A 26,038-nucleotide genomic window follows, 5' to 3' on the forward strand; every position below is an offset into this window, starting at 1 on the left:
TGGGGTTCCAATGTGGAGTTGTCATTTTTGAATGCAAGGCTAAGCACCCTCAGCTTTTTTCTGGCAGTATTTCCTATGGCCATTATTCGATTTCTGATAATGCCATCCATGAAGTTGCGTTTTTATTGTGTATTACGAAGAAGAAACATCGGAATTTAGAGCAATGTTATGCCACCAAGTTTTATACTATGCTTGGAGAATCCGAGATGTCCTTGAAAGGCTCAGGGGAAGGGTGAATCAAGTGCGACTGGAAACTGCAGACAAATGGATGCTCCAATCATGACAACACTCCATGTGACATGACCATTCCAATAACTGAATTTTTTAGCTCAAAAGGCACTCCTGTTGTTCCACAGCGCCCCTATTCACCTGATCTGAGTCCTTGTGACCTTTTTTTCCCAAAATTGAAATATGTTCTAAAAGGTCGTCATTTTGGGACTCTGGAGAACATTAAAATGAATGTGACTGATGTATTAAAAACCCTACCAGTTGAAGGCTTTCAGAGCTGCTACCACGACTGGGAATGACTCAGCCGGTTTATAACTGCTGAAGGGAACTACTTTGAAGTCAACAATACTGTTGTTTGAAGAAAATAAAAACTTGGGTAGATAAACAGTCTCATTACTTTTCTCTCACACCTTGTATTTAGACTCTAGTTAAGAGGTGTATATTTGTGTTTCATACAGGAGCACACAACAAATAAATAAAGTTTCTAGTGAAAATTCAGTACAAAGAGTGTAACGAAAGCTGTTGCTATCAGATGTGGTGCCTCATGTAAATGCACAAGCTTAAATGAAAGTGGCAGCAGCAGCTTTTCAGGAGAAGTTTGAGTGTGAAAACATAGATCAACTTCCATGCAGCTTGACCTCATGTCCACTGACTTCCACGTGTTCCCATGTTTAAAGTGGGAGTTGCCGAACTATTGCCACTGCATAGGCAATGACAACATTGGCTGCACTGTTTCCACTTTAGTACAGGTACATCAAGTTATACGAGAGGGGGTTGGGGGGGGGGGGACTTATTAAGAGGTATTGTGTTTCCATGTTTATGCGAACAGTCAAAAGCAGAAGAGCTTCTACTGTAAATGTATTTTCATTTCCTGGAATGGGAGGTTTGTATTTATCTTCCAAACTATTTGTAAATGATAGAAGGATAGAGGTTATGTGTAACAGCCTACAGGAGCACACTACACATGAAAACTGGCAAAGAAAAGTACACTTTGGGGTGTTTTGCTATTTAAGAGGCAAAAATTTCCAATTCGACCAAAGCAGTTCGTAGGGAACACTGCTCTGGAAAAAAGGAAATGTTTTTAAGTATTCTTTTTGAGATCAAAATTACTTATACTTTACAAGTACATAATTAGAGAAAGGCACAAACTTCAAGGTAAAATTTCTAAAGACTTTGGCACCGAAAGAAGTGTAGGGCAATTACTTATTTGAGATGACAGCAGTTAAACTTTTTCCTGTAGATTGATGATGACACTGTCAGCATGAAAAAATGAAGACTGAGGAAACACAGGACCACACCAAATCTGTTTATTGAGGTAAGCATCTTCCTCAATGATTATCTTAATGGAGTGATGGATACAGCATTCTGGCAAATGTAGCAAATATTGATATATATGAAATATTTAGTAGTGGCTCTGCATTGATAGTCCTAACTCTAGTAGTTCCTGAGTCACAACTAGATTTGCAAAGGAAAGGATAGAATCATCAAGGTTTGAGTTGTATGTCTATGCCTAGGATGACACCTACTGATAGTAGGGGAGGGGATTAACTTATGTCTTCTCTATTCTCTCAAGAGGGATGTTATCTTTTACTCTCAGTATCATTTTATACAGTTTGGTCTTTCTTCTGCTCCAGAATGGTATGTAATGTTTTTGTTGTACATTTAATTTTAAAGTTTCTTTAGCTTCTACAAAATAAGCTAATAACATGCCAAGTTAATCTGCCAACCTGAAACCTGGGGCAGTCCTCACCTTCTTCCCTGTTGCAATCATGTCAAGTTGACACTTTCGAATATCTTTCTATAATATGTAATGGTATCAAATGAAAGACATGGGATGGACTTCAATGAAAGAGGAAGGTAAGCATTTCTGACTAGTGTCAGAAGTTGCATGTGGAATAAAGATGTTCCACAGAAGACCAAAAGAATAATGTAGCAATCATATTCTGTTCCTATCCTGACCTATTCTTAAGAAATATGAACAATAAAGCAATGGATTTAAGCAAGATATGTGCACATGAAATGAAATTTCACAGAAACAGAGTGGAAGTTACAAGGATGGACAGAATAAGCAATGAAGAGATCAGGGAGATGACAAAGAAAATGCCTTTACAGGATAGAATCATCAAGATTTCAGTTGTATGGGCTTGTAAAGAGAATGACAAGTGATAGAATACTGTCAAAGGTGGAAAAACTGAGGCTCCTAGGCACATACCAAGAGGGGGATGAAGGGCTATTTGACTGAAAAGTTCAGCTAAAAATATAGCAAAAAATTCCTCACATTTTCAATCACTAATCACTGCACAGTTTTTAAAAGAATATTATCTAAATTAATGGTGAAAGGTACAACCATTCCAATTTTAAACAGTAACTTGTGCATGTAGTACTGTTGGATAGAAATCGTAACCTACTTGTCCATCTTGACCTTTTTCCAGGCCTAGAAGATCAAATGGATCTCGGCCGTCATTGATTGATGATAATGGCCTTGTGCCTGATGCATGACGTCTCCGTCCTCCTTCTCTTCTTTCATTCCTGGAACAAGATTTCAAAAAGTCACATACTGAGTACACAATTCAAAAATATGTGTAAGTATAGTATGGTACTCCAATTAATACAGATGACTTTTGAAAATGAACAATTTGGTCAAAAGCCGCAACACTTCACTATCAAAACATGTTACACAGCTGAGATGTTAAACTCAATGGGAGGAGATTTAGGAAAGGCTATCAGGAAGTGATAAGGTGGAAGACGGACCAGTCACAGATGACACAAAACTCCTTGATCCAAAGTGCTTTTGGCTAAATGTTGTACAGCAGATTGGGTGTTGACTAAATGCTCACACTCAGGGGAAAAGGAAATGAGATTCCTTTGCTAGCCCATGGTCTAACCCGATTTTGGGGTTAGGTTTTCCGAAGAAGGTTGATGAAAGGTTGGTTGGGTTGGGTTGTTTGGGGAAGGAGACCAGACAGTGAGGTCATCGGTCTCATCGGATTAGGGAAGGATAGGGAAGGAATTTGGCCGTGCCCTTTCAGAGGAACCATCCCAGCATTTGCCTGGAGTGATTTAGGGAAATCACGGAAAACCTAAATCAGGATGGCCGGACGCGGGATTGAACTGTCGTCCTCCCGAATGCGAGTTGATGAAAGTGTTGAGAGTCTGGAGAGAGTGTTTTCCAGGATGAAGGTTTGTTGTGGGAGGCAGAGTATGTAAGCAAGGTAGTGTGTCTAGAGGTTGTAAGGGGTTGGGGGGGGGGGGGGGGGGGATAGATGTAAATGATAGCTTCCCTGTAGGGTAAACGTACTCCCAGATGAGACAGCTCTCAGATGCTGTTTGAATTGTCAGGCAACAACAACCTCAAACCTCAGTAACATGATGCAGGAAATTACTGTCACAGAGCAAAAAGATTTTGTGAAATGAGCACAAACAGTTAATTGTAGCCTATGCACTGTTGTGCTGTAGAGTAATTTTAATGCATTTTTAAATTTTGTAAAACGTTCCACCATATGAGCTAAGAACAGAGGCAGTTAACACTGGGCCAGTGTGTCAATAAGAATGTCAACGGGGCATACCGCCAATGTAACAGGTGTAAGGGCATGAGACAAGCATTGCCACACAACCTCAGAGCATGGCAGACTGAAACACAAACAAATGGTTCAAATGACCCTGAGCACTACGGGACTTAACATCTGAGGTAATCAGTCCCCTAAAACTTAAAACTACTTAAACCTAACTAACCTAAGGACATCACATACATCCATGCCCGAGGCAGGATTTGAACCCGCGACTGCAGTAGTTGCGCGGTTCCAGACTGAAGCATCTAGAACCGCTCGGCCACACTGGCTGGCGAACACAAACACTATTGCTTTACATAACAAGACACTTTGAAGTAAGGCAATGTAACTTCATAGTCCAAGTGACACTGTAAAATCAAACATAGGCAGAACTGATGTCAGTGACCTAGAATAGTTAATGAATTACAACACTGAGCCAAGGAATGCTGACAGCACTCTGTACTTACCCATGATATACAGCAGCTCGCTAGTTGAAAGATCCACCCTTAAAGACTGGAAAGTTGCACAGGTCACACCATGACTCACAAAAGGAAATAGGAGTAATCCGATCAATTACAGACTCATGTCAATTTGCAATAGGATTTTGGAACATATACTGTGTTCTCCAATGTCAATTTGCGGTAGGATTTTGGAACATATACTGTATTCAGACATTATGAATTACCTTGAAGTAAACAATTTATAGACAAACAGCCAACACAAATTCAGAAAATATTGTTCTTGTGAAACACAACTAGCTCTTTATTCTCATGAAGTATCAAGTACTATCGACAGGGGACGTCAAATTGATTCCATATTTTTAGAATTCCAGATGGCTTTTGACACCGTTCCTCAGAAGCCACTTCAAATCAAATTGCATGCCTATGGAGTATCATATCATTTGTGTTACTAGATCCGTAACTTCCTGTCAAAAAGGTAATAGTTCATAATAACTGACAGAAAGTCATCAAGTTAAACTGAAGTAATATCTGTCATTTTCCAAATGTGTGTGTTATAGGCCCTCTGCTGTTCCTGATTCACATAAAGGATTTAGGAGACAACCTGAGCATACCTCTTTGATTGTTTGCAGATGATGCTGTCACTTACTGTCTTGTTAAGCCATCAGATGATCAAAACCAACTGCAAAATGATTTAGACAAGATGTGCGTATAGTGTGAAAAGTGGCAAGTCACTCTCAGTAATGAAAAGTGTGAAGTTATTAACATGAGTACTAATAGGAATCCGCTATATTTCAGTTACACCATTAATCATACCAATCTAAAGGCTGTGAATTCAAATGAATATCTAAGGAGTACAACTACAAATAATTTAAATTGTAATGATTACACAGATAAGATTGTGAGGAAAGTGAACCAAAGACAGCATTTTATTGGAAGAATACTTGGAAAATACAACAAGTCTACTAAAGAGACTGCCTAAATTACACTTTCCTCCTCTTCTGGAGTACTGCCGTGTGGTTTGGGATCCACCTCAGATAGGACTGATGTGGGACATTGAAAAAGTTCAAAGAAGGGCAGCTCGTCCTGTATTATTGCGAAATGGGAGAGAGAGTGCTATGGATATGATATGTGAATTTGGATGGCAATATCATTAAAACAAGGTGTTTTTCGTTTGCCTCCTCATGAAATTTCAATCACCAACTTTCTCCTTCAAATACAAAAATATTTTGCTGGCGTCTAAAAACAAGGGAGAAATGATCATTGTAATAAAATAAGAGAAACCAGAGCTCACACGGAGAGTTTTAAGTGCTCATTTTTCCTGTGTGCTGTTCAAGAGTGGAATGGTAAAGAACCAGCTTGAAGGTGGTTAAGTGAACTCTCTGTCAAGAAAATAATTGTGAACTGTAGGGTAAACATGTAGATGTATGTGTAGATAAACGAGTACAAAAGTGCTCACACACCCAGAGCAACTGCTTCATAGATAGGGGGTCGACCATTTATGCTTCCATTCTGAGCATGTCGCTAGAATCAGAGAGAATGACAGTCTTTTGAGTTTCAGAGAAATCATAACAAGCTTATCAATCATGGGCAACCTGCTACTTGCTTGCTCATTTCAACATCAAGATGCAGCCACCTTGAGGCTCACCACAGCGGTGCCCTGTGTTACAGCCTACTGTGTTATCATGGATGGGAGGACTGGTGTGTGGCTAGCCCTCCTACATTACAGGTCATTGGGAATGATTTGCAAGCTGCCATCTCCACACCAAACAGGCAAGGAATGTCTGCAAAGCCTCTTGGTCGAATCATGAGCATGTGCTATTGTCCACAGTGGCTGACAAGGGCATAGACTTCATGGCAACTGGCATCCTATACAACAGTCGGCAGTCTCCACTGGAGTGTGCGACAAGATGACTACAAGAGTGCTGAGGTGAAGCTGCACTTGGTTGAGGAACATCTGGGCAGGTGACACTTTTCTTGTACCTTTTCGACCACCACCACAGCATGGGGCGATAGCACTGACCTGCAGAAGCAGTGCCACAACTATCAGCACTGCTTCACAGCACGTGCGTTTCAGCTCGGCTGCCAATGCCGCTCTGAAGACACTTATAACTCTGTACATTTTGCACAATAAACAAATGTCATTGCAGATACCACTGCTTCACTGGTGCCTCTGTGCATGAACTGAACCATTCATCCACACTCCATGTTCTATCTTCTGTTTACAATGCAACCATAGCTCCCTGGATCACAACAGTACTAACAATATATTAAAAGTTAAAGAAATCCACCAATGTGGATACCAAGTGCCAACAAGTTTTCAGGAAGATTACATGGGACTTTATTCTTGACAGGAGTAAGGCAATTTTCTTTATTGGCAGAGTGTTGGACTAGCAGGACATTAGGTGGAGTGGAAGAGGAGCTGAAAAGTAAGCTATAATAATAATAATAATAACAATATAATGAAAAGGGTAGATTGCTACTCAGCATAAAGGCGACCTGTTCAGCGGCAGACAGGCACAAAGAAAAGACTGTTACACATTTTATACCTTTTGGCCAACGCCTTCTTCAGCAAAGAAAACACACACAGATTCACACAAGCAAGCACACCTCATGCACACATGACCATAAACACCAGCAGCTCTGACTGGAGGAACACTTTGGCTGAAAGCTATAATGTGTTAACAGTCTTTTCATGGTGCCCGTCTGCAACTCAACATGTCATCTTTACGGTGAGTGTCAATCTATCCTTTTCCTAATATTGTTGATATTCCCAACTGGAGTTTCCACTGTTTAATAATAAATAATAATAATAATAACTTAAAGCAGTGTTTGTGGTTGTAATAGGTAGAAAACAAATTTTAATGGTTACATGACAGAAAAAGTGGCAATGTACAAGTTTCAAAGAAGGAACTCAAGATCATGTTCAAAAATACATTCTCATGAAGCTGCAAATGTGAGCAAAGTTCTGCAATGCCAACAGTAATTTTAACCAAACTTTGTGCACATATATGATACTGCCAGAAGAAAATACTATCATAGAGTAGAGAAGGAAGTGATGACAAAAACAAACAAGCATCCAGGTATCACTGGAACAATGTCAGTGAAACTTAGTAAATAGAAGACATATCATATGGTGAAAAAAATACTGTAAAGGTAGGAAGCCTCTAGTATGCCAATGAGTAGGCAGTGGGTGGGAATGGAGTCACATGTAAAAACAGTCACAGGATTAAGTAAATCATCCCTTAATTTTGTTTCCATAGAGGTTCTCTTATTTATTTATTTACTTTAGCTGTGGAAAACTAAAGTGTATTCCAGCCAAATATTTGAAAATGGCTTCACGGCTTTAAATATAACATAGTGCAAGAGCTTCACTTCCTCTGATATCACTCCTAACATTACTATTCGCCCCCCCCCCCCCCCCCATTTTATCTAATCCACACACAGTATTTAACCGAAAACTAAATTCTGTTGTGAGAGGTATTTTCTAATACTTATTATTTAAAGTTTACCGTGGACTTGACTGACTGTATGACGTAAGCTACAGATTATTTTTAAGGAAATATTCAAAATTTAGGATTCAGTAAAACCACGGGCACTCAAAATTCCAACCCCACTTGTGACAGTATGAAACCCAGCCTCCACTTAAATATAACAACATATGTGGTCAGACACATATTTTACACTGAATTCATGCAGTGGACACACTCTCTATAACTGTCAGATGTGAAATCAGACAAGCGAGTGAGAAGGGGCTCAGAGCCAAGAGCAGGCACTCTGTTGCTGCCAACCATGGAGAATGGCCAATGTCTTTAATATGTCTACATCTGCATATATACTTTGCAGGTCACTGTATGGTGCATGGTGGAGGTGGCTGTGGTGTAACATGTCACTTTGGTGAAGTGATATGTTGCATTATGTCTATAGTATTGCTGAATGATGACCACCATCCTGAAAATATTGTTTAGTTTTAATAATAAGTTGAGATCTATACATTGTTTGGGAATTTTATCTCATTTGTGCATGAAATCTGATGTGGATGGACACAGCATTTCTGCAAGGCAGGATGACAGTAGCTCCTTTACCTCAATTCACATTCCCACTTATTTGGACAGTTTCTTCTGTGCAGTCTCATCCCTGCTTGGAGATGTGCCACATGGCATAGAGCAGTGAGTACCATGACAATCGGCATGCTGTCATGAAAACAAAAGAAGCAGCTGAGCCACCATTAAGATCTGAGAGATCTGTCATTCACATCATGTCGTACAAAGTATATTTTATAACAATGAAAATAATCAATTTTTGACAATATAATGTGATTGGATAGACAAAATCTACTCACTAAGTGGCAGTAGGAGAACACACTTACGGAAGGTATTATGTGAGCAAGCTTTCGGAGTCAGTGGGTCCTTCTTCTGGTAGAAGAGTTGAAGTGGAAGGAAGAGGGTTGAAGGAAAAGGACTGGAGAGGTTTACAAATAGGGGTAGAGTTTGGAAAAGTCACCCAGAACCTCGAGTCAGGAGAGGTTTACTGGATAGGACTTACCTGTCCAGTAAGTCTCCCCTGCCCTGGGGTTCTAGATGGCTTTTCTGAACTCCACCCCTTTCCCTAAACCTCTCTAGTCCTTTTCCTTCACCCCTCTTCCTCCTACTTCAACCCTTCTACCAGAAGAAGCCACTGACTCTAAAAGCTTGCATACATAAAATCCTTTTTTTTATATTTGTTCTCCTGCTGCCACTTGTTGAGTAGATTTTTTATCTATACAATTACAGAGTACATGTTGCACTAGCATGCACTCTTACGAAGTGCTTCCTGCTTTTAAGCAAAAGTTAGTATATTACAGTTTTTGGAAAAAGGGTTTAGATAATTTAGTAGAGCTCTAGAATTGAGAAAATATTTCAGCTATCTGACAGAAGAAGATGCAGAAATAAAGAAGTCTGCAACTATGGTGAAATATACATTATTGTCCAGATCATTGAAGCAAAAAGTTGAAGGTTAGAAGTAATAACTAATAGCAGTCGCGAAATTTTATCCAAGTAAGAAAACGTTTCATTTGACAGAAAACTTCATTATGGAGACCATGACAGGACTTGAAACTGTAAGCTTATCATATTGCCAGAGGTGTGAGATGCAAGCAATCTCTGGATGTAGTTAACACAGGATGGAAATTATAGTTAAGGTTAATACTCATTTGACATTATACTAGTCATAATAAGTGTCTAATACTCATCCTGAAGAATGGAAGTATTGATGATTAAAATAGTGATGTGTGTGTTTTATCAGCCTTACTTGCGGTTAGTCTACGCATACAAAGAAATGGAGATACGTAAACCTCGATGATCAGAATTTGTCATGAATATAAGTTACTTAGAGAATCCATGTTAACTGAATGATTACTCTGTAGAGATGTGCACGTAATCTTGAACTAATTTATGCTATGTCACGTGTATGTTGATGATTACTGGTTAAGGATTGCTTGTGAGAAATCCATGTGTAATAAATATGGAATGGTATAAGGATTTCTTGATTAGAGCTTAGTGATTACTAGTTATATGGAGTTAATCCACATATGACAACTAGTCTATACTATGATTACTTCACTCTTAAAGAACTTAGATGGAATCATTTCTGCATTTGGAGTAGACAAATCTGGTATAGGGAATGATTGCAATTCCTTTCAATATATGCTTAGCCTTAGCATTATCAGCTGTGTGTGTACATTTCATAACAATCTTTACATCATTTGTCTAAGGGGATGGAAACTGTGGTGTGTAACATGCCACTTTGATGAAGTGATGTGTATGTGAATGTACTCTGCAGTGGGACTGATGTAGTGTATCTCCAATTTGAAATGATGATAGTACTCTTACAACACTTTGCTGTAACTGCTAATTGGCTGGTTCATTCCATGTCGTCGGACCCTGTCCTGGAGGTATCGTATGCACCATGGCAGAACAACTGCTGTGACAAACAGAATGACGTCATAACAGCAGTGGAAACATTTTGGTTGTCATTCAGTTAGCTGCCACTCAGGAGAGAATGAACATCAATTACTATCAAATGAAAGTTTACTGAGGACATATATTGATACAGTTTGTCTGTCAAAGTACAAAGAGGTGTTTGATTATTATAATAAATCAGGCAATATATTGATATTAAAGAAGAAGGCCTCTACTTATCTGTTGGAAAGTTGAGATTTGTGAGAGACCTCTTTAATTTCCAGTATAGAAGTAGTGCAGGGGGAAATGAAGTCTACGTTAACGAAGACACACACTGTTAGTCAGACTCTGTACTTCAAATGGTAAATGATCAGAATTATTAATTAATAGTTACTGGAAATTTACTCATAAGAATAGCACATCACATACTGTACTAAATATCTCATCTTGGTGACCAACAGCACAATAAACATTTCTGTGTTGAAAATCAAACAAGAATTTGATAAGAAGCATAATTTAACAGATTTCATCAGAAGAATTCTCATTAAACGGGATGGCTGTCCTTAGCAATGAAGGTCAACAGCCAACATTATGCCGTAGTGCAAAAGCCATTGCCAGCACTACAGCTTAAGAATTTTCAGAAGATCTGACTAGTCGACAAACAACCAATATATCTGTTGACTACGTTTATACTGAAGACGAAATTAATTGGTCCATGAGCTGGAAGTTCTTTGTCCACAGGAGGACTTCAGTTATGTTATAATGTCCACAACAACTTCACAGCAGCAGTCACAGATCACATTCATGGCTCATCCATCAACAGCGTCAGCTTCAGCTGTGTCCCAGCATCCAGCCCTGAAGCACATTGCATCACCACTGTTTTCTATCAGAACCACAACCAGGCAAGCACGGCAAGAAATTCTTTGAGCTGTGTTCAGTACTCACTGAAGCGTCTTTGTGGTTGACTGGAGTGGTAGTGGTAGAGTTGTGCTGTTAACTACAAGTGGTTTGACAACCAAAGTTTGTGGCTACAGTAAAGATGGTGGCCAGAACTGCTACCTTGGGAAGCTAAGTGTAATTGTAAAGGTAATGTTGAAGTTATTGAACACTAGTGTTATGAGAGGCTTGGAGGTGACTATGCTGGATTGCTTTAAAAATTTTTATGCACACTTAAGTACTGATATGATGGAGCTAGGTGCTAGATTAGACAAGGGTAAAATAGAAAATGTGAATGATCCAAGGACAAGAAATGCATAGACCTCAATAAGTGACGGCGTCATGGTCAAGGGGTCATGGTGTTAGAATTCCAAGCGGGCAAGCCATATTCAAACCTCCCCCATGTCAATTTTCTTCTTCTTCTTCTTCTTCTTCTTCTTCTTCACCACTGTTCACTGTATTCAAATTTGTGTCTGTTTCATGGTGTAACATCCATTTCTTTCGTGTAGACTGTGTAGTGAAGGCGCATTCTATGGTTTCAAATGATTTAAATGTGCTTCCTCACTGTGTACTATTTGGACATAGTAAAGTATAAAGTCTGTATCATATTGTGTTATGTATGTTTCGCACCATACCCTCACCATATGGATCTATACTGGTGATCTGCCTTGACTGCGAACTACGGCAAATATGCAGAGAAGTGGATGTTAAACATCAACAACACAGCTACAGTGTAACCACTATCTATCGCAATTTGCAGATTACGCATATGAGTGAAGTGCCACAACATACAATGCTCTGCAACTGACTCTTCCAAGAAATTTATTTGTTAAAAGTAACAGTGGCACTAGCCAGTGCAGTGCATCAACAACTGTGGATCATGTTAAACAATGGTGTCCTATGACTCACTTATTGTGCTTTGTCACCAAAACTCCTGTTTGGCAAGTGACCCCATTCTCAATTCCTACTACCTGACCGATCGTACCCACGATCACCTGCTGTGAATGATGTCTCTTCAATACCACAAGAACTAATTTGTGACCTGGTGGTGGCCCATCCACCCATACAGATGAACAGTCCGCCCATGCTATCAACCGCACCATGTACGGATTTGGCACCTTCACCTATTTTACTGTCATCAATACTTCCACGGCAAACGGCATGATCACACGCAGAGGTTGTCTCCAACCGGTATAGTGCTCACCCCAAGATACCACCATTTCATTCCAATCAGCCCTCCATATGGTTCTCCATAGTGGACAGCATTCTAGCTGCTCATATTATTGGTGACGCTGCAAAATTCATCACACTCAGCCACTTCGGTGAAAATGCAGACATGATTAGTAAAAACATCCTTCCACCAATGGTGGGCAACAAATGTTCCACAACGAATCAGTACTTCTGCGACGCCTTTCCAGGACTCCTTACGAGCAACTGCAGCAAGTAATCTACCATGAACAGATAACACATGAAACTACATCATGCCTAGCACAACAGTTACAAACATTAATCAACCATCAGTTGATGCTCTATCATAAGCTGTGGACATCTACCATCTCAACTGCAGCTTGCCATGCTCGCCAATCAGTGAGAATCAGTGAGAACCATTGGATGACAGAATTTTTGCTGTTACTCAATACCAGCAATGTATCAGTTCAGTTGACAACTACACCATAATGCACAGACAGCAGCATCAGACTGTGTGCACTGCTCCCTGTGACAGACAAGCCAGCTTAACCACACCTTACTGTCACTGACTGTCATGTCACAGCCCCCACCAGGGACAATGACCTCCACGCAGCTGTGTCAACAAAACAAACTAATGGGAACTACACCCCAGGCCACCACCTCATGTCTCTGCTGGTATCACGCACAGTTCGGTGATGCCATGCACAACTGCCGTCCGCCCTGCATACTCAAAAGAGTCATGCAGCTGGCAACAAGTGCACCAGACTGGGATTATCAATAAAGCCATCTCATCTCTTGTACCAATGGGCCACCTAACATTTCAGCAACACAGGACAATGGTAGGCTCTTTATCTTGGATTATCTCTGACAGCAATACTATTTAATTGATTCTAGCTCCAACATCAGTTCCGCAACTCCGACCTAGCCCGCCACAGCAAACGACAAGGCAGCCAGTTCTGTGCAACTATCAGTTCAGTTATCACCAATTCATAACTGGAGTTAGGAACAATGGGCACATGGAACTTTTTAATCACAGATGTCATAAAATTAGTACTCAGTGCCTATTTTCTCTCCCATTCCCAGCTGCTACGGGATCTGTTCACAGCACACTGATTCCCTGCGACATTAGTTGTCAATCACCGGGCTCTCTGGTCATGTCCTCCCCTTATTACATTTCCTCCAACTGACAAGCAGCAGAGCACTCCGATGGATGGTCATCATTGTCATCTACTCAACTGTGTCAACGTGCTTGCAAGAACTTAATAAAACCAGTTTCTTTGCTTCAAAACTTATCTGTAGTCTCTACGCATCTAACAGTAGAACAAAAATATACGACTGGAAACACAGAAAACATCTGATGAGCTCAAGACAGCATGATGTCACCTACAGAACTTTTGACCGACATCAACCATCAACTACAATCTCACAGTACGAGCAAAATACTCTTCTGATGTACCTACAACTACCTCAGAGGAAGTGCCACCATCTACGCAGCCTTTATGTACCAATGAGGTTAATAATGCACCTCCTGCCTAAGTGCTTCCTGCTCCTAATCTGCACTCCCAGCCACTCATGAATTCTTCACGATTGTTATTCACCCAGTGCACCTTCACAAATGGAATGGTGCATAGAACAGGATCCCCATTATGACGGGCTTCCCGTTCAGACAGGCCACGTCAGCTCCTGACAGATGAACTTACAAGGGGAGGCCGCCAATTGTGAAATTCAGATTCGATTCATACTGCGCATAATCAAAGCTCATGGCCAGAGGTGTATGTGGCAAAGCACCAAGATGCACTTCTCAGCCGTTGTCGAGAAAATCGACAGTTAAAAAAAAAACCGTTGTGGTGAAATACTCTCTATGACTAACAATTTTCTACAGTGTCGTGGCGCAGCAGTAAGCGCTCGGGTTCGTAATCCGAAGGCTGCCGGATCGAATCTCCTTCAGCAAGGTCCGAGCAGGCACACGGGGGGAGAGGTTTATTAGTTATTGGGAGCTCCAACGTTAGGCGGGTGATGGAGCCCCTTAGGGAAATAGCGGAAAGGTTGGGGAAGAAGGCCAGTGTTCACTCTGTCTGCTTGCCGGGGGGTCTCATCCGAGATGTGGAGGAGGCCGTACCGGCGGCGATAGAGAGCACTGGGTGCACCCGACTGCAAATTGTTGCTCATGTCGGCACCAATGACTCCTGCCGTCTGGGTTCAGAGGTCATCCTCAGTTTGTACAGGCGGTTGGCGGAATTGGTGAAAGCGGAAAGCCTCGCTCGCGGGGTGTAATCAGAGCTAACTATTTGTAGTATTGTTCCCAGAACTGATCACGGTCCTCTGGTTTGGAGCCGAGTGGAAGGCTTAAACCAGAGGCTCAGACGATTCTGTGGAGATCTGGGGTGCAAATTTCTCGACCTCCGCTATCGGGTGGAGAAATGTAGGGTCCCCCTGAATAGGTCAGGCGTGCACTACACGCCGGAAGCGGCTACAAGGGTAGCGGAGTACATGTGGAGTGCACATGGGGGTTTTTTAGGTTAGAGAATTCCCTCCCTAGACCTGACAAGACGCCTCCTGACACGTGGCAAGGTAGGAGTAGGCAAAATGCAATGGGGAATAACAATATTAATGTGCTAATAGTAAACTGCAGGAGCATCTATAGAAAGGTCCCAGAACTGCTCTCATTAATAAACGGTCACAACGCCCATATAGTACTAGGGACAGAAAGTTGGCTGAAACCAGACGTAAACAGTAATGAAATCCTAAACTCAGATTGGAATGTATACCGCAGAGACAGGCTGGACAGTTAAGGGGGAGGCGTGTTTATAGCGATAAGAAGTGCAATAGTATCGAGGGAAATTGACGGAGATCCTAAATGTGAAATGATTTGGGCGAAGGTCACGGTTAAAGCAGGCTCAGACATGGTAATTGGATGTCTCTATAGGCCCCCCTGGCTCAGCAGCTGTTGTGGCTAAGCACCTGAAGGATAATTTGGAAAATATTTCGAGTAGATTTCCCCACCATGTTATAGTTCTGGGTGGAGATTTTAATTTGCCGGATATAGACTGCGAGACTCAAACGTTCATAACGGGTGGCAGGGACAAAGAATCCAGTGAAATTTTTTTAAGTGCTTTATCTGGAAACTACCTTGAGCAGTTAAACAGAGAACCGACTCGTTACGATAACATATTAGACCTTCTGGTAACAAACAGACCCAAACTATTTGAAACAGTTAACGCAGAACAGGGAATCAGCAATCATAAAGCGGTTACGGCATCGATGATTTCAGCCGTAAATAGAAATATTAAAAAAGGTAGGAAGATTTTGCTGTTTAGCAAACGTGACAAAAAGCAGATTTCAGAGTACCTGACGGCTCAACAGATAGTGTTGAGGATCAGTGGACAAAGTTCAAAACCATCGTACAATATGCGTTAGATGAGTATGTGCCAAGCAAGATCTTAAGAGAAGGAAAAGAGCCACCGTGGTACAACAACCGAGTTAGAAAACTGCTGCGGAAGCAAAGGGAACTTCACAGCAAACATAAACATAGCCAAAGCGTTGCAGAGAAACAAAAATTACGCGAAGCGAAATGTAGTGTGAGGAGGGCTATGCGAGAGGCGTTCAATGAATTCGAAAGTAAAGTTCTATGTACTGACTTGGCAGAAAATCCTAAGAAATTTTGGTCTTATGTCAAAGTGGTAGGTGGATCAAAACAAAATGTCCAGACACTCTGTGACCAAAATGGTACTGAAACAGAGGGTGACAGACTAAAGGCCGAAATACTAAATGTCTTTTTCCAAAGCTGTTTCACAGAGGAAGACTGCACTGTAGCTCCTTCTCTAGATTGTCGCACAGATGACAAAATGGTAGATACCGAAATAGACGACAGAGGGATAGAGAAACAATTAAAATCGCTCAAAAGAGGAAAGGCCGCTGGACCTGATGGGATACCAGTTCGATTTTACACAGAGTACGCGAAGGAACTTGCCCCCCTTCTTGCAGCGGTGTACCGTAGGTCTCTAGAAGAGCGTAGCGTTCCAAAGGATTGGGAAAGGGCACAGGTCATCCCCGTTTTCAAGACGGGACATCGAACAGATGTGCAGAACTATAGACCTATATCTCTAACGTCGATCAGTTGTAGAATTTTGGAACACGTATTATGTTCGAGTATAATGACTTTTCTGGAGACTAGAAATCTACTCTGTAGGAATCAGCATGGGTTTCGAAAAAGACGGTCGTGTGAAACCCAGCTCGCACTATTTGTCCACGAGACTCAGAGGGCCATAGACATGGGTTCACAGGTAGATGCCGTGTTTCTTGACTTCCGCAAGGCGTTCGATACAGTTCCCCACAGTCGTTTAATGAACAAAGTAAGAGCATATGGACTATCAGATCAATTGTGTGATTGGATTGAGGAGTTCCTAGATAACAGAACGCAGCATGTCATTCTCAATGGAGAGAAGTCTTCCGAAGTAAGAGTGATTTCAGGTGTGCCGCAGAGGAGTGTCATAGGACCGTTGCTATTCACCTATACATTAATGACCTGGTGGATGACATCACAAGTTCACTGAGGCTTTTTGCAGATGATACTGTGGTGTATCGAGAGGTTGTAACAATGGAAAATTGTACTGAAATGCAGGAGGATCTGCAGCGAATTGACGCATGGTGCAGGGAATGGCAATTGAATCTCAATGTAGACAAGTGTAATGTGCTGCGAATACATAGAAAGATAGATATCTTATCATTTAGCTGCAAAATAGCAGGTCAGCAACTGGAAGCAGTTAATTCCATGAATTATCTGGGAGTACACATTAGGAGCGATTTAAAATGGAATGATCATATAAAGTTGATCGTCGGTAAAGTAGATGCCAGACTGAGATTCACTGGAAGAATCCTAAGGAAATGCAATACAAAAACAAAGGAAGTAGGTTACAGTATGCTTGTTTGCCCACTGCTTGAATACTGCTCAGCAGTGTGGGATCCGTACCAGATAGTGTTGATAGAAGAGAGAGAGAAGATCCAACGGAGAGCAGCGCGCTTCATTACAGGATCATTTAGTAATCGCGAAAGCGTTACGGAGATGATAGATAAACTCCAGTGGAAGACTCTGCAGGAGAGATGCTCAGTAGCTCGGTATGGGCTTTTGTTAAAGTTTCGAGAACATACCTTCACCGAAGAGTAAAGCAGTATATTGCTCCTTCCTACGTATATCTCGCGAAGAGACCATGAGGATAAAATCAGAGAGATTAGAGCCCACACAGAAGCATACCGACTATCCTTCTTTCCACGAACAATACGAGACTGGAATAGAAGGGAGAGCCGATAGAGGTACTCAGGGTACCCTCCGCCACACACTGTCAGCTGGCTTGTGGAGTATGGATGTAGATGTAGATCACACATTTTCAATAAATTGCCAGCAACCATTATAAACTTGGTTTCAGAAAAAGCACAGTTTAAAGAGAGTTTGAAAGACTTTCTGATTGGCAACTCCTCCTACTATATAGATGACTACCTAAACAGAGACTGTCAGGCCAGCTTAAGTAAAAATGTCTGTTTGATTTCAGTTTTGACAGCACTTGGTCACAAAAGTCAAGATTAGGTTTTTTTGTGTATGATCAATTTATTAATAGTGCATAACAGTATTTCATTCTTACAGTGTATTAATTCTGTAAATATTAGATGCTCCAGTTTGTTGCATTGTATTCACCTTTTTGACAATCTCCTGACAAATGATCGGTGTAGTAAGTATTATAATGTTTTTTGTTTTTTATGTTACACTTTCCGACTTATTCCACACCAACAAGAATCATCTCATTTTTTGGGTTTATGGAACGAAAACTGAATCTAATCAAATTTAATCTGGGCCAGAGCTGGCGAGGGCTGCCCTCCATTCCCTCAGGCAGTCAATGAGGGAAAAGTGCCCTAACCCACAGAGACGAGTAGAAACCACCTCTATGGCATCTACCACTAGCACCAGAGGCAGCATGTCAGGAAGGTTAAGATATTGCTGTAAAACAGCCAAATTTGCATAGTCTAGCAGAATGTGGGCCAACACCAGGCAGGCACCACATCGGCAGTAAAGTGGGTCCTCACATTGGAGATTGTGCCAACGCGGAGCCAACAAAGGACAGTGCATTCCATACAAGAAGTGCAAAGCGAAGACTGTTTGTTGTCTCCTTTATTGCCCTTAGTTTTTTCGCTGAGTCCAGAACGGGCCATTCCAAGTTCCAGACTTCTAATAACTGATGGCGTGGAGTCTATCCAAGATCCAGTTCTGAGACCCTTATTTCCAAAAATGGCATCCTGGCAGCCAACTTTGCCAAGCGGTCAGCATGTTCATTTCCCAAGATCACTGTATGTCCAGGGGCCCAAACAAAGATGGCTGGCCATCCAGCTTGATGAAGATCAGAAAGAAGATCTTGGATAGTCATGACAAGGGTAGCACTGGTCTATAGCCTGAAGGCTACTCAGGGAGATACTGCACGTTAGATGCATCTTGCTTTTGCACAAATGAGCCTGGTTAAGGGCTCATTTCATGGCCACAAATTCAACAGTGAAGACACAGCACACATTTGACAGTAAACATAGTTTACTGCACCTTACATGTACGTATGCAAAACCAAATTCTCCATTGACCATTGGGCCATCAGTGTACACCACTTCCAAACCCAGAAATACATCAAGGTCAGTCGGGAACAGGCGGCAAAACACCATGCCATCAACTGAATCTTTCAGTCCAAAAGATAAATCAAGACAGATCTGAGGTTAGGTTACACAGAAGGGGCATATGCGATTTCTCCCCGACAAGAGGCGACAGTGAGAAAGTCAGAGTTCAGTGCAGAGACACTGTAGTCGAACTGTAAGCGACCACAGTTCTCAGTCTCTGCTGTGAAAGGTGGATCTCCCTATTACAGAAAAGAACATGGTAGTTTGGATGCTTTGGGGATCTGCGAACATGTGCAGCATAACTGAATAGCTGTTGTTGGTGCCTGGTCCTTAGTGAAGGGATGCCAGCCTCCACGAGTAGGTAGTTCATGGCTATTTCAAACGGCTCCTGTTGCAAACAAGACCATGCAGTGGTGTATCGGGTCCAGTGACCACAATTCTGAAGGCGATGATGAACCATACGCCAGACTCTCATAATCAAGACAGGACAAGAACAGAGCTTTACAGCTGCAGAAGGGTAGCGCAGTCTGCATCCCTGCTGGTGTTACTGAAGCAATGAAATGTATTATGGTGTAGCCAGCACCTTTTCTTATATTGGTGAAGATGGGGAAGCAACATCAGTTGGATATCGAGGACCAGTCCCAAAATGTGATGCCTGCGAAACATTGAGTAACTGGTCATCAAGATAAAGTTCTGGTTGTGGATGAACAGTACAATTGTGACAGAAGAGCATGACATGAGTCTTGGCAGCTGAAAACTGAAAGCTGTGGGTAAGAGCCCATGATTGTGCCTTTCAAATGGTGCCCTGCAACCAGTGTTCAGCAACACCAACCCTAGAGGAGCAATAGTAAAACAAAAAAAAATTATTGGCATACAGGGAGATATACTTTTAGCAGGGCACCGCAAGACCCCATTCTCTTGGATGTCGGGGTACTGTGGGAAGCACCAACTCAAACACAGATTGTATAGTGCAACACGAAGTTCTGGACAAAAATCAGAAGTGGGCCCAGAGACCCCGCGTACGTAAGGGTAGCGAGGCTGTGGTGTTGCTGCAATCTCTAATGGCTTCTCTGATTTCCAAGGTCTACCAAGGCACTATCTTCCCACGGGGGGAATTCCAAAGAATAAAGGATTGCTAAGTCGGTTGCTGATATAATGGCTCTGTTCACTCTGGGTAGCCACGTCACTGCTTCCATGTTGTGGGTAGCTCAGAATAACAGTGAAAGGAAAAACATCCCAGTTGGAATTGTGGAGAGCCCATCATGGCAGAATCCAGGAGAGTGGTGCTGATGGAGTGACAGAAAGATTGGGAAGTGGTCACTTCCACACACATTATTGTGAACCCTTCAGTCGATGGATGGGAGAACACCAGGGCTGCAAACAGAAAGATCAATGGTTGAGTAAGTTCCATATGCCACACCGAAGTGTGTGGAGGCACCAGCATTCAAAAGATAGAGGTGAAGATCTACTGGTAAGTCTTTGATGTTTTCACCAAGGCAACTGATCGCGGTTCCACTCCACAAAGGGTTAGGGGCATTGTAGTTGCCCAAGATGAGGAAAGGTTGGGGTTGTGAGAAACCAATGCAGACAATATTTCTGAGCCAATCCACCATCAGGAGGGAGATTATCAGTGTAGATTTTAAAATGCTGTAATGCCCTTATCCTAACAACCACATACTCCAAAGTCGTATCAAGAGGCACAAGTCTGCTATATATAGAGTCCAGAATACATGTAAAAACTTCATCTTACACCCTGTCATAATCAGCACAATTCTTAAAATATCCCCGTCAAACACAAAAGGCAGAGGTCTGCTCTGCTGGAGCCTCAGGGGCCACTGGGATCACTGCAACGCTCACAAAGCAGAATATGTGAGACCCTGTGGCGTGGGGGCCACCATTATTTCCTTCATCTAGGAAGACTACTTCTTGTCGCTCTTCTTTTTAGTGGGTTTGCACAACTTCCCTGAATGAGATTCAGGAATTGAAGAAGAAAGTGAAGCTGTATGACCAGCAGCCTGTAGCTCCTTCAGCCACTGGCAGGTATGTGGTTGCAGACCGGCAGAAATCTTGGACGGGAATGTCTCAAGGCTCCCCTTCCTGGCATGAGAAACCAGATGAGTGTGAAGCATCACCGGCTGGGGGATGGGCATTGGCATTCCTGGTCAGCAGGGAGCCACTGCTCCCAAAGTGGGTGTGGGGGAAGCAGCAGCAGTAGAGCCCCCAACTATCAGCGGAGACAGGCACGGTCGAGCAGCCCTGAGGGCTCGCTGTAGGATGCGTGATGGGGAAAGAGTACCATTGGCAGAGAGGGCAACATCATCATAGCTATATCATATGACGTTGTCACGTGTGCAGGATGTAGACACTCTTACTTTTTCTTGCCTCTTGGTATGTCAGTCTGTCCAGTCTTAAATTCCTGTATTTTTTTCCTCTCTGAAATATGGTGCAGTCTGTTGAGCAGGGAGAATGGTGTTCTCCCAAGTTGACACACACAGAGTGGAAGAACACAAGGAATGTTCATGTGCATCAGTTGTCCACAACCCCTGCAGACTGGTCTGGTGTTGCAATGTGAAGACATGTGACCGGATTTCACAGATTTGAAGCAGCGCATGTAGGGATGGGGGGTGGGGGGGGGTGGGGGGAGGGTATATGGTTTCACATCACATCAGTATACTGTCACCTTGACCTTTCCAGCCAACAAATTCCATCAAAGATCAAGATGAAAGCTCCAGTACCAACACTGTCCTTTGGTCCCCACTATGGACACAATGGACAAGTGGCACTCTGCATTTTGGAGATGGCTACAACTTCCTCAGACTTGTTCTCTATAGGCTCTACAAAGAATAAAGGCTTTGTGGCCAAAAAAGAATCCCCATTTTCTTTTGTACTAACTAGGTACTGGAGGGTGGGGAGTATTTCTTTGCTTGTCACTTAGCCCTATGTTCTTCTAATGGCGTAGCCAGGGTCGGAAAAATTTTGATGTAGCATCCCTCTGGGTTGAATTAATTCTTTCCATTTGAAGAGACTGCTGGGGCTGTATCATCACCTGCAGGAGAAAACTTTATCCGCATCAAAGACAAGTCATTCGCCGTGATTCCACCCACTCTGAATGGAGGCTCTCCCCACGAGTGCCACCCAGCCTCAGCAACAGCTACTTGTCTAGTAATCTGTTGCTCTGAGTCCCTGTGCCCCAGTCACAATGGGCACATACTCCTTGGCATACATTGGGAGGTTTCAGCTCATGTACCAACAGTGTGATCACTGCATGGTCCAGGGGCTACCACCATGCAGGCAGTTGATAACAACCCCGCATCCCCCCCCCCCCTCCCTCCCCAACCCCCACGGATGGCTACCGTGCTGGGTTTTGGGTGCACTACCCTGCTGGAAAGAAAGAGTGTTAAGGTGGAAAGGCACAAAGGTGGAACACATACAATATTGGGTGACCTGCCCTGCATGATCTGCACTTCTAAAAATTTTCAAAATGTTGTGGCAGATCAAACCCAACAATTTGCTATGTTTTAGGGTGCAAAAACAACTAAGGTCACATACGCCCTTGTCAGAACTATAGAACGCCAAGACGAAAAAGGAGTTAAAAGTGACTACCCGTTAAGCCCAACTGACGGAAGCAAAGACAGCTAAAAACAGGGACTCTCTCTTGGAGAGGTGTCCATAAAATATGCCATAGAGACAACGGAGGTCCTGAAACAAAGATTAAATGTCCTTCACCATATTGCTATGATGGATAAAAAGTAAAACATGGTTGACAGCCCGCACGTCATTCTCTAAATTGGCCAATGACTCAGATGTCAAACATAAATTAGAACATAAGCAGTTAAAAAAGAGAATCCAGTCAGAAAATGGTGAACTGTCAAAGGTTGATGACAATGAGTACAAAGTGGTGGAGCACCACTTAACAAATGGTGATAGCTAAAACGACAGTGCTCAATATGCAACCTAGCTAAAATGATCTTCTCGTACCGAGAGGACGGAGATGAGGTCACCCAAGCTGCTGCGACATGTTTAATTCTCTGGAGTTTGCTCTCATAAAGGGAAGACCAGTGGTGATGCCAAAGTAACACCATCTGCTGACAGGTGGCAACACAGAGATCATCGGAGGGAATGGAAGAACTATGGGCCGAGGTATCAGGATTGCAGCCTTGGCAGTAGCATCAGCAGCTTCGTTTCCTGTCAGATCAATGTAACCAGTGACCCACATAAACATCACAGTGGCTCCATCAAGAGTGAGCAAGTGAAAGTTTCCCTGGACCCTTTGCAATATGGGACGGATGGTGTACAGCACACAAAGGCTCTGAAGGGCACTGAGAGAGTTAGAGCAAATGGCACAATTGAAAGGACTGTATCACCAGATATACTGTGTGGCCTGATACAAGGTGAAGAGCTCCGCTGTAAATACTGAGCAATGTTCTGGAAGCTGATAACGAAAATCGTCGATGCCAATGACAAAGGCACACCCGACACCATGGTGAGTCCAAGAGCCATTAGTGTACACAAAGGTACTATCGCGAAGTTCTGTGTGAAAGTTGTGAAACTTATGGTAATAGAGCGAGTCTGAAGAAGTGTCCTTAGGAAGCGAATGAAGATCAAGGAGAACATGGTCCACTACACAAAGCCATGGTGGTGAAGGTTTCACACCCATTGGGAATGTGGCAAGTGGCAGGTAGCATGAATTTAAGCTGTCAGAGCAATAGTTGAAAGCAAACTCTAGGAGGATACAGAGAAGAGGGACATGCCCCATACTGGCAGTCAAAGAAGTCATTGAAGAAGGAGGCATAGGATGCGTGGCCAGTGTAATGTAACGGACTACTGAAACTATCGATACCATTGGCTGGCGAGCTATGCGGTGCCGTGAATCGACATAAAAGAACCATTATATTAATATAAAATTACAGTGAACTTAAACTGAAATATTATCATTTTATTATAAAAACTAATAATTTGCAGGACAATCGTATTATGTATTGCTGCAGAACTATTTGAGAACTCTATTCAATTTTCATACTGTTTTCGTAAGTGTATACGTGTGATGTATAAAATATCTATGCTCAATTCATGTTGGCAAACCTGTGTACTTTGTAAGGTCTTTGATTGTTAATGCAGAGTGAGGCTAAGGGACAGTCGTGTTTTGGTGAGTCTAAGAGACAGTGAGTCTTGAGAAGTCATGAGAAACGGTCGATTTTGAGAAAGGTCATGTTGATGAACATTTTGAGACAACAACTTATGTTGGAAAAGCTTATATTGATGAAATACTGATTGTTATGAAGATGATATTACGAAAATATATATATGGAAAGCTTTAAACAGTATCAGTTCTTACTTAGCGTATTACAAACCCAAGGACCCATTGTACTAACAATTACAGCAAATCCAGAAGTTACCCCTAGACAACGAGCAAGCAACAATGAGTATTCAAGGTAAGGTAGTTAAATTATTTCGTATTCGTACTGTGAAGTTACCTTCTCTTGTGAAATATTTAAGTCTCTTATGCTCTGTTAATAGAGTGAACAGACTGACGGGGACTTGTGGTCCACTATTGAAACCAGGAAGACCACAAAGGTTTTTAAACACGTCATAATTTGATATTAAATAATTGATGATATTTAATATTTGTTCCCTGGACGAAAGAGGTAACATTACACCACGCACGGCAGACAAGCAGCATCCATATCTGATGAGGAGAATATCACATCGGTATGACAATGGCAGTTAGGCAGCTTCTGTATACAGTCTCTCAACCGTGCTAGTGTCCAAGGCGCCAGTGGCCGAACGGGTGCCACAAAGGTGGATTGTATTGAGACAGCTTAAGATGGAAGGACATGCAGATGCATAAATGAAATACCCATAGTCTAGTTTCGAATGGACAAGGGATTGGCACAAATGGAGGAGGGTAGAGGGTAGTCCGATCTGCTCCCCATGAAGTACCACTGAGGACACTTAGGACACTGAGGACACTGAGGGACTGCATACAGTGGGCGACCAGGTAAGACTTTTGGGAGAACGAAGAAAGTTTCCTATCAGCACGAGCCCCAGGAATTTTGTAGTTTCAAAACCCAATCATGTGGACCCTGTATTTGTTAATGAAAAGCTGTAGAGAGTGCTGGAAAAGTGAGGTCCTAAATTATGTATCACATCCAAGCAGGAACTGCACCAGAAAGACCATCCAATAGAAAAGCAGAGGAGGAAAGGGATAATCCAACTACAGGGATACAGCACAGAAAGGCAAGTAGTACAGCAAAGGCTGGGGGCCTGTGCTAGCCAAGCATGTACTCTCAAAAGAGTTGTGAGCCACCTGGCGGCAGCGGTGGCAGGGGCAGGAAGGTGGGGAGTAGATGAACCTATCCGAGTTCTGTAATATACTGCTTACACAAATTTAATAAATGATTAGTAAGGATGCAATTGTCTGAGTTTTGAGGACTGTTCTTAATACGGCTAATAAAAAGAAGATGAATATAATACAGTATGCAAGTAAAATTGTACCTGGGAATGAGGGCACTTCAGTTGGCTTACTGAGAGTTTTGTACATGATATTTCAAGAGAACATGCTGAAGCACTGTTCTGAAATCATTCACAGTGCGAGGGTTTTCCTTAGTCACCAACGTACTTGTTGACATAATGTCACTGTGTGTTTCCAATAATGGCCATGTGAGGCCAAGTGCAATAACATTGTGGACATGTAGTATATCTTCCTGAATTTCGGTATACATTTCTATTGATTAGTAGAAATCTGGTTGGTTAAGACATTTGTGCAAGGGATATTTATACCTTTTTTGTGATTGGTTACATTTTATTGTTGAGTGTATATGGAATTTACCAGGAGACGTTAAGTTAGAGTAAGTAGTAAATTGACCTACTTGTCTGCATTACTTTAGAGACATAGTACATATACCAGTAACTTCCAGATGAAGTGCAAACAATGTAAATGGGTAACAGAAATTTGTAATTACTGAATGTACAATGAGTACCACTCAGCAATTAATATTCATTACATGTAATGGAAGAGTTGTTAATTGTAACTAGAGCTTCAACTAGATAGCCAGTTCTCTTACTGGCTAGTCTGTGTCTGTTAAGTACTGAT

General features: G+C 42.2%; 1 protein-coding gene across 2 annotated transcripts in view; it reads right to left on the minus strand.

Annotated features, from left to right (window-relative positions):
• The window catches only part of LOC126263692 (CDK5 and ABL1 enzyme substrate 2), a 167,754-nt gene that overhangs the window by 84,144 nt on the left and 57,572 nt on the right, over positions 1–26,038 (minus strand). For both annotated transcript variants that reach the window (XM_049960818.1, XM_049960817.1), the window contains exon 4: positions 2,637–2,757. In XM_049960818.1, the coding sequence (XP_049816775.1) occupies positions 2,637–2,757 (121 nt within the window). The remainder of the gene's footprint in view (positions 1–2,636; positions 2,758–26,038) is intronic.

Source organism: Schistocerca nitens, chromosome 6, assembly GCF_023898315.1.
Source record: "Schistocerca nitens isolate TAMUIC-IGC-003100 chromosome 6, iqSchNite1.1, whole genome shotgun sequence".
Classification (NCBI taxonomy): domain Eukaryota; kingdom Metazoa; phylum Arthropoda; class Insecta; order Orthoptera; family Acrididae; genus Schistocerca; species Schistocerca nitens.